This window comes from Schistocerca cancellata, chromosome 10 (assembly GCF_023864275.1).
Source record: "Schistocerca cancellata isolate TAMUIC-IGC-003103 chromosome 10, iqSchCanc2.1, whole genome shotgun sequence".
Taxonomy (NCBI): domain Eukaryota; kingdom Metazoa; phylum Arthropoda; class Insecta; order Orthoptera; family Acrididae; genus Schistocerca; species Schistocerca cancellata.
In genome coordinates, this window is record NC_064635.1 from 57,685,876 (window position 1) to 57,695,429 (window position 9,554).

Genomic DNA, 9,554 nt, shown 5'->3' on the forward strand with positions numbered 1-9,554 from the left:
TAAAGAGTGTCAAGCGTCCTCCCATGATGAGGACAGCAGAACTATTGATCAGTATAGTAAGCTGTCAAGTCAAAAAGTTCAATTTAGTTTCTGAAATAAATAATTTTATGGAAAGTTTCCAAAAGGTGGTGTTAGATATCTTGTATGTACATAATTAACCTTTTTTAGTCTGCTCATTCTTCAACATGTACTTAATGTACTTACAATGCTAGATTTAAAAAAAATTCAAAGTAATCTATTTGGAATTAACTCAGCTGTTCCTGTGCAAAAACTGATCAGAATCTTTTACCCCTTGTATTGGTCACACTATAATTATATACAGCACAAATTACCCTACTACAAGGAGCGGCTACTGTTGGGTTACAGGAGGAGCCTCCGAGTTCAAGCAAGACCATAAAGAAAGGTAGGCAAATATGATACCTTTCATATTTTTTTGTCTAGCAACTCTTCCTCTTACCTCTGACTCTGGCAAGTCTGATCCACCCACAATCAGCCTGTGGCCTCACACAGAGAAACTGCTGTCATTGATCCTAAGTGATGTTACAGAAGCAATACTAAGCTGATGAGTATCTGACTGTGATCCTCCCAAATAACCCCCCCCCCCCCACACACACACACAAAAAAAAACCAACCACCAGGATGAGTTAGCTCTCTTTTAGATACTGTAAACTTCGTAAGTTCTATAAATTCTTCTGTGAATTCAGTCCATGAAATACATACACTGGGCAACAGTGAGAACAACAACATAGAAGGTCTAATACAATATTGCTGTTATTGGTTGATAGACACTCCTGCAGTTGGAATTCAGTTCTCATGGTTTATCAATGTCATCACCTCTCACATTTCTGCAAAATGCACTGGGGTGCATATGTTACCACTAGTTCAAAAAATAATAAAACTAAAACAGTAATTTTTGTCCCACACTAAAAGTTAGGTTCATCAACAGTAAACATCTGAGGTATATGCTAATCGTACGCAAGAGAGATATCTATTTGAAACTACAGGGCCCACCTCTGAATGCAGCTGATCAGTTTTTGGACAGGATCAACGCTCATTCCCCCTGTCCTCCGACACGACCTCCCACCACACGTACCTGTTGTCTAACACGGTGCCGTGACTGTCAGCATCCCCGCCTTTCGAGAACTTCTGTATCAGCTTGGCGTTCGTACGCTTTATCGTTGTCCGCAGTTTCAAGAACGAGGAACTGCGCTGCCTGTGCTTCCCCAACTACAAAAATATGTGCCAGTATCATAGGACGGGGAAAAGGTTAGTCAGTTAACAGGCATACCAATTCCCTTGAGCAGAGGCAACAGAAACGCGTGATCCCACCACCACTAGTCCAGACTCAGAACAGAGGGGTGCACTCCAATCACCACATGATAATCACAAACACTGTACCAAATTACAGAATAAGATAACACAAAAACCAGTTTACGTATGTACAACAATCCAAAATATTAAAACACCATCATATACACAGCTATCTGCAAATAAAAGCTTTTCACACACTTAATATTTATCCGACACTTACTGTCCTCGAGAACTTTACCTAAATTATGTACCTCTCAGAACTATGTATAAGATAATTCTTGAATATGTGTTCAGCCAATACAGATTTCCATGTCACAATACTTTTATCTCAGTATCACATGTTGAAAAATGTATTATGCATATGTAACATTAGTAACATCCCACAGCCTAGGGACTAAACTCGACAGCAAACATTAAAATAATACATAAGACTGCAAACACAACTGAGTACAGACATTCTACAAATTCCAATTTTAGTTTTTAGTGTTACTATAAGGAGTCATTAAAAATGACTCCATTTATAGAACTGATCATTTTAGGTACAGAATCATCTCCACTTCGTTCATGAGCTGTGCTTACAAAGCAAAGATAGATGTAAGCAATTTAAAGACGCACAGCAACTAAGATGCAGTGGAAGGTTCAGCACTGTTCTACAGAAGTTATGTTGGTAGGTAGGAATTCAGAGCGGAAAGCACTATGGTAAGTCAAGTCAGAAACAGAGACTGCAACTCTTTAAGTGACCCACACCCTTAGTTTTATACAAATATTCACGTATTTTAACTTCTTATCTTTTGGGAAGAAGTAAAGGACAGACAGAGAAATTTACTTCCAATATAAAAATATATATTCAGATCCTTGTATCAATGGGCTATGATAAAAGTGAAATCCACCTCTCTTTTTCCAGTACGGCATTATTGGTAACTTACCGTGCATTCCAATTCAAACAGCTGTAATTACCACAGCACCCACTACCTAACAACTCACTTTTGTTATTTACCTTGGATACTACGTGCAGCGGTCACTGAAAGGAAGTGGTTTTGCTAATATTGAACCATAAATTGCAATAATTTGTTACTACTACTACTACTACTACTACTACTACTACTACTACTACTACTACTTGTAATTTATTATGGCAAAGCTAACAGAGCCAATGGAAAATGTAAACAAAAGCAAAAAGAAGAATGATAAAAAGAGGAGGAGAAATTGCAGTTCATAAAATGAAACAGGAAAAGTAAGTATCTGACGAAATCTCATATCATCATTACACACATTCAGATAGAATACACAGAAGACGTCTATATCTTCAGATTTGCATAATATAACGATACAGCTTAATAAATGACAGAATGAGTTTCACACCACTTGAAAAATTTAGAAACACTTGAAGCAACCACAATTACTGTTCCCAGTTATTCAATCAATAATCTTCACTTAATAACATGTTATTCTATTGAACGAGTTATGGACTCTGTCCACAAAAATTAAGGAAGTGAAACAAAGGGGCAAGACAGTTGCAAAAGGGACTGTACAAATAGAAGAGGAAGTGGATGAAGAAGAAAATCTGATTAGCGTAGGAAACGGAACGACGTAGGAAACGGAACGACGTAGGAAACGGAACGACGTAGGAAACGGAACGACGTAGGAAACGGAACGACGTAGGAAACGGAACGACGTAGGAAACGGAACGACGTAGGAAACGGAACGACGTAGGAAACGGAACGACGTAGGAAACGGAACGACGTAGGAAACGGAACGACGTAGGAAACGGAACGACGTAGGAAACGGAACGACGTAGGAAACGGAACGACGTAGGAAACGGAACGACGTAGGAAACGGAACGACGTAGGAAACGGAACGACGTAGGAAACGGAACGACGTAGGAAACGGAACGACGTAGGAAACGGAACGACGTAGGAAACGGAACGACGTAGGAAACGGAACGACGTAGGAAACGGAACGACGTAGGAAACGGAACGACGTAGGAAACGGAACGACGTAGGAAACGGAACGACGTAGGAAACGGAACGACGTAGGAAACGGAACGACGTAGGAAACGGAACGACGTAGGAAACGGAACGACGTAGGAAACGGAACGACGTAGGAAACGGAACGACGTAGGAAACGGAACGACGTAGGAAACGGAACGACGTAGGAAACGGAACGACGTAGGAAACGGAACGACGTAGGAAACGGAACGACGTAGGAAACGGAACGACGTAGGAAACGGAACGACGTAGGAAACGGAACGACGTAGGAAACGGAACGACGTAGGAAACGGAACGACGTAGGAAACGGAACGACGTAGGAAACGGAACGACGTAGGAAACGGAACGACGTAGGAAACGGAACGACGTAGGAAACGGAACGACGTAGGAAACGGAACGACGTAGGAAACGGAACGACGTAGGAAACGGAACGACGTAGGAAACGGAACGACGTAGGAAACGGAACGACGTAGGAAACGGAACGACGTAGGAAACGGAACGACGTAGGAAACGGAACGACGTAGGAAACGGAACGACGTAGGAAACGGAACGACGTAGGAAACGGAACGACGTAGGAAACGGAACGACGTAGGAAACGGAACGACGTAGGAAACGGAACGACGTAGGAAACGGAACGACGTAGGAAACGGAACGACGTAGGAAACGGAACGACGTAGGAAACGGAACGACGTAGGAAACGGAACGACGTAGGAAACGGAACGACGTAGGAAACGGAACGACGTAGGAAACGGAACGACGTAGGAAACGGAACGACGTAGGAAACGGAACGACGTAGGAAACGGAACGACGTAGGAAACGGAACGACGTAGGAAACGGAACGACGTAGGAAACGGAACGACGTAGGAAACGGAACGACGTAGGAAACGGAACGACGTAGGAAACGGAACGACGTAGGAAACGGAACGACGTAGGAAACGGAACGACGTAGGAAACGGAACGACGTAGGAAACGGAACGACGTAGGAAACGGAACGACGTAGGAAACGGAACGACGTAGGAAACGGAACGACGTAGGAAACGGAACGACGTAGGAAACGGAACGACGTAGGAAACGGAACGACGTAGGAAACGGAACGACGTAGGAAACGGAACGACGTAGGAAACGGAACGACGTAGGAAACGGAACGACGTAGGAAACGGAACGACGTAGGAAACGGAACGACGTAGGAAACGGAACGACGTAGGAAACGGAACGACGTAGGAAACGGAACGACGTAGGAAACGGAACGACGTAGGAAACGGAACGACGTAGGAAACGGAACGACGTAGGAAACGGAACGACGTAGGAAACGGAACGACGTAGGAAACGGAACGACGTAGGAAACGGAACGACGTAGGAACAGAAAGGTAAGACGATTCCTGTTTACCATCTTGTCAATAACATGGTTATTAGAGATTAAAGTAACCCTCTGTCAGGGAAATTGTGCTGATATCTGCATATTTAAAGAAACCGTGAGATCTAAATTGCAATACGGGGTTTTGATACCAGCTCCTTCCCAAATGAAAATTCAATGCCTCAATCACTTTGCCACCTTGCTCAGTATATAAGAACAGCCTAAGGGGAAAGGACTAGGGACAGAGCAAGTGGGTGGATGAAGTGGGGCAGGTTGAGAAGAAAGCAGTGTGTGACAGTGTAACTAAACAAGGAGATAAAGTCTGAAATTGTATTACGTGATGGACAAAGCACTCTCTCTCTTCATTAAATTAATCCTCTGTAATACAAACATGCAGTTATGCAATATGACATTTGTTCATCAGGAGTAATTGTGTGTTAGTGATGACAGAAAGCCCTATGTTGCAATACTGCAACCTCCACGTAAATAAAATGAATTCCCAAAAACTACAATTTACGCCACTGTAGATAATCATCTTCATGTATCTTCAAAATGAATGTTTCTAAAGAACAGAATTCCACAAATCTTATGGTGCACTGACAGAACAAACTTCTGCAAATATACTAGCATCATATGGGGCATAATATTGTTTCTGATACAAATGAAGAAGAATATTTGATCTTAAACGGTAAAAAAGCTGAGCACACACCTATGAGACAGAAGAGGGAAAGTGATAGTTCCACCCACAAACTACAAGTTAATAAAGAAATTAAGTTCAATACACAGTGTACCACAGACAAACTTAGGCAGGCAACAACCTGGTAATTTCCTAATACTGATCAACATCTGAAGTTTTTAACATATTTTATATGAAGAAATGTTCCATACCCCACTTTTAATACTGTGTAGCAGAACTTTGGCACAAACTTTCACCAGTAAAAAATTCATTTTGAAATGAGAATCAGTATGCCCATTTTTCACACGATGCACAACAAAGAACGTGGTTTTTTTCCTCTACATAACTTATGGTAATTTCTTTATATGTGGAAGATTAAAGCTAGTAAAATGTACAATTACCATGTCACATATTGCTCTTCACATAACTGAACTACATATTAGACGCGAATCACACACCCAGTGAGTCAGTAGGATCTAATGAGACAAAGAAAGATTATTTTAACTACTAGTGCAACTATTTTTGTTGAGAGCTCTCTCTCTCTCTCTCTCTCTCTCTCTCTCTCTCTCTCTGTGTGTGTGTGTGTGTGTGTGTGTGTGTGTGTGTGTGTGTGTGTGTGTGTGTGTGTGTGTGTGTGTGTGTGTGTGTGTGTGTGTGTGTGTACACACATCTACATATACATGCAGTATAGCACCACTCACTACTTTTGTAGAAGGTTACTTCCTCTGCAGAAGCAGCCAATGAAATACCTAATAACTTTCTATTACAAAACATAATATTAAACATTATTCATGTGAGTTACTACTCATGTTTGCTATCAACGCATTAAGCTATTGGCAGTCTTTTTGGTGTTATACAGGCAAAATATTTTCTGAAATTTTGCACGAATACACACACATCACACGGTACTCTGCTCTGGTAATGTACAGAGAACACAAAAATATCATTATTCAAGCATGGTGACCACTAAGTTACTAGTATGCTGCCATTAAAAAACACATTGAGCACAATGTGTACTTCAGATGTTAATGAACAACAAGACGGTACAGTAATCAAACAACTACATTATGCCTGCAATGTACACCACAGTTAGTATGTCACATGTTAGTTCTTTACAATACAAACAATCCTCCTCCTTATGTCTTGCACACAATGATATTTATCACAACCAATAATGATGGAGGACTGATGAACAGCCATCAGTAAGGCAGAATGCTCAGTGGCGACAAACCATGTGGAGATGACTGAATGACTCAGATTAAGTTGCAAAGAAACACACATTGTTTTCAGTTTTTTCTGACGAAGTGATGAAATGCTTAGTAGCTATCAATATTAGTTTTTAAGTAAATATCCTTCAGTTGGATCCATCATCATCATCATCATCATCATCATCATCATCATCATCATCATCATCATCATCATCATCATCATCATCATCATCATCTGTTGCGGTGTATCTGTTTAAACTCTTGACTGATATAGAATTTTAGAGCATAATAGTTACCCCGGTAATGGATTTGCATTTACTATAACACCCCTTGTTCACAATTTTGAATGTGTGACACTGTAATCGAACAATAGATGAACCTCTTTAATCTCTCTCATTTTCATCCATCCATCCAAACCATCCATCCAAACCATCCATCCATCCATCCAAACCATCCATCCATCCATCCAAACCATCCATCCATCCATCCAAACCATCCATCCATCCATCCAAACCATCCATCCATCCATCCAAACCATCCATCCATCCATCCAAACCATCCATCCATCCAAACCATCCATCCATCCAAACCATCCATCCATCCAAACCATCCATCCATCCATCCAAACCATCCATCCATCCATCCAAACCATCCATCCATCCATCCAAACCATCCATCCATCCATCCAAACCATCCATCCATCCATCCAAACCATCCATCCATCCATCCAAACCATCCATCCATCCATCCAAACCATCCATCCATCCATCCAAACCATCCATCCATCCATCCAAACCATCCATCCATCCATCCAAACCATCCATCCATCCATCCAAACCATCCATCCATCCATCCAAACCATCCATCCATCCATCCAAACCATCCATCCATCCAAACCATCCATCCATCCAAACCATCCATCCCAACCATCCATCCAAACCATCCATCCAAACCATCCATCCAAACCATCCATCCAAACCATCCATCCAAACCATCCATCCAAACCATCCATCCAAACCATCCATCCAAACCATCCATCCAAACATCCTACTCTGTAGATATGATCAAGAAGGTTCCCTTGTGGGATGTGAAAAGATTCAATTTATGTATTAACAAAAGACAAAGCATTCTTAGAAAAAATGTGTACACTGCACTATTCATGAACTATCATTATGAAAGTTTATATTGAAACTTGAAGAAAATAAAACTGTGATGCCAGCCAGTGTCCTGTAGCCAAATATTTTTGGGAACAAAACACTATATACTTGATAGGTTCATGATGTCTTAAACAATAAGCATTACAGTCTCCATCAGTGACTTCTAAAGTCTCGAGGTACAATATGCCATCGCTCCATCCACCTTTTTTCATTCAGACTAGAATGTGTCTGCTCTGTTGCTTCATCATCTTTCCTCCAATTTTCTAATCAAATCTTGCACTAGAATTTTCTCTGTGTGTGTTCATGTTTGCCATCCTTTCTTTTTATTTTATAAAATTTCTTGTATGCAACATTAGGTTCCACTCTTGGACTTTGCAACTACAGCCATTGTGTCGGTGGGAATACTCCAGAATTTCTATTTCAGCTATTAGTCCATTACTACTTTCTGGTCATTTACTATACTTTATCTACACAACTACATAAAGACAAATCGTTCTTTAAGACTGTCATCAAAACCCGTGAAAAGTTCTTTACCAATTTATTTCAAATTTTTACATGACACTAACAACCATTCAGACGGATATAGGCTATACACAGTGTTTTAAACAACAGCTGTGCTGTGGAAATGTGCAGTTCTGACTGCCTTCTCAAAGTCAGTTTCATCCATGATAGTGCAAATAGAGCATTATACAATTTGTTTCTCCCACATATATTTTTTCTCCTGACATGTATTTTCAAATAATTTTATGCATAACAATGTGCCATTTTGTTTTTCTCACTGTTTTCTTTGAAACAGGAAAGTTTTATTTATGGCTTACCAGCTTACGATTAGCATACTACTATCGAATCTGTTTTGTCCAAAACTTTGTAATCCTACCCATTCACAGACTAAACTATGCGAATACTGTTATTGAAGGTACTAGTCTGATAAATCCAACAGCTGGAAAGGTGTGCCTCATACTTCCTATACAATTTATCCCAAACAATTAACCCATTTGTGTTAAGCAAATTCAATTTCAAATCCTGGTTTCATTTAAAATAACAATAAACTGGGCTCAAGCCCCGAGACGCAGTTAAGAGGATGGACGGGGAAGAGAGGAAGGGGGCACAGAGAAGGGAGTAGTAGATGGGATGGGCAGAGAGAAGAGGAAGCTGGTGCAGAGGAGTTTAGAATATACATAGAATTCTAATACATATTTAGCAATTGCGAAACACTGCGGGGTTCGCTAGTATCTTACATGACTCAACTGATTCTGTACCTATCGACGTACTTTTTAAAATCATTATCCTGTTATTTATCTCATGAAACTTGCAGAACTTTTAAAACTATACAAAAATAAGCTTCTTTGGTAGGGGAGGGATAGCGGGAGGGGTCTACTGCCAGCTTTGATTTTGGAGTACCCACATTCTCAACTGCCAGTATTATCATACAAGAGTTGCAGTATCTTTGGAATCAATGACAAGATGAGAGAATTTAAGCACCTGAGCACCATTTTCGTGGAAAAGTCATCGTGCCAGATATAGATAAATGCACGAATGTAACTGGAGGACCATTCTTGTTAGTCTGACATGACTCAAGAAATTAACCTCTCTAGATATACAGAACATATATGTGTTAACTATGGAGTATCCTGTAACAAGACACACCTAGAACTACTGTTTTCAGGCAGAAATTTAGGAAAATGTTCTAGCCAGTACCAAATGGAAGATTTGATAAACAGTCAGATTTAGCCCAAAAATCGTCAGTCACATGAGATGCAAGTGTCTTCCTCCAGCAGGTCACATATTTAATGGACCCACACTGACGGCTTGTTAAAATGTTCCATTTTATTCCCAGAGGAAGATGAGCCCAAGGCAGGC

General features: G+C 40.6%; 1 protein-coding gene across 5 annotated transcripts in view; it reads right to left on the reverse strand.

Moving 5' to 3' along the window:
- The window catches only part of LOC126106560 (kinesin light chain), a 421,865-nt gene that overhangs the window by 10,504 nt on the left and 401,807 nt on the right, over positions 1 to 9,554 (reverse strand). For 4 of the 5 annotated variants that reach the window (XM_049912899.1, XM_049912901.1, XM_049912902.1 and 1 more), the window contains one exon: positions 1,094 to 1,227. The exons of the other annotated variant lie outside the window; for it this stretch is intronic. In XM_049912899.1, coding sequence (XP_049768856.1) covers positions 1,094 to 1,227 — 134 coding nt within the window. The remainder of the gene's footprint in view (positions 1 to 1,093; positions 1,228 to 9,554) is intronic. 5 annotated transcript variants of the gene reach the window in all.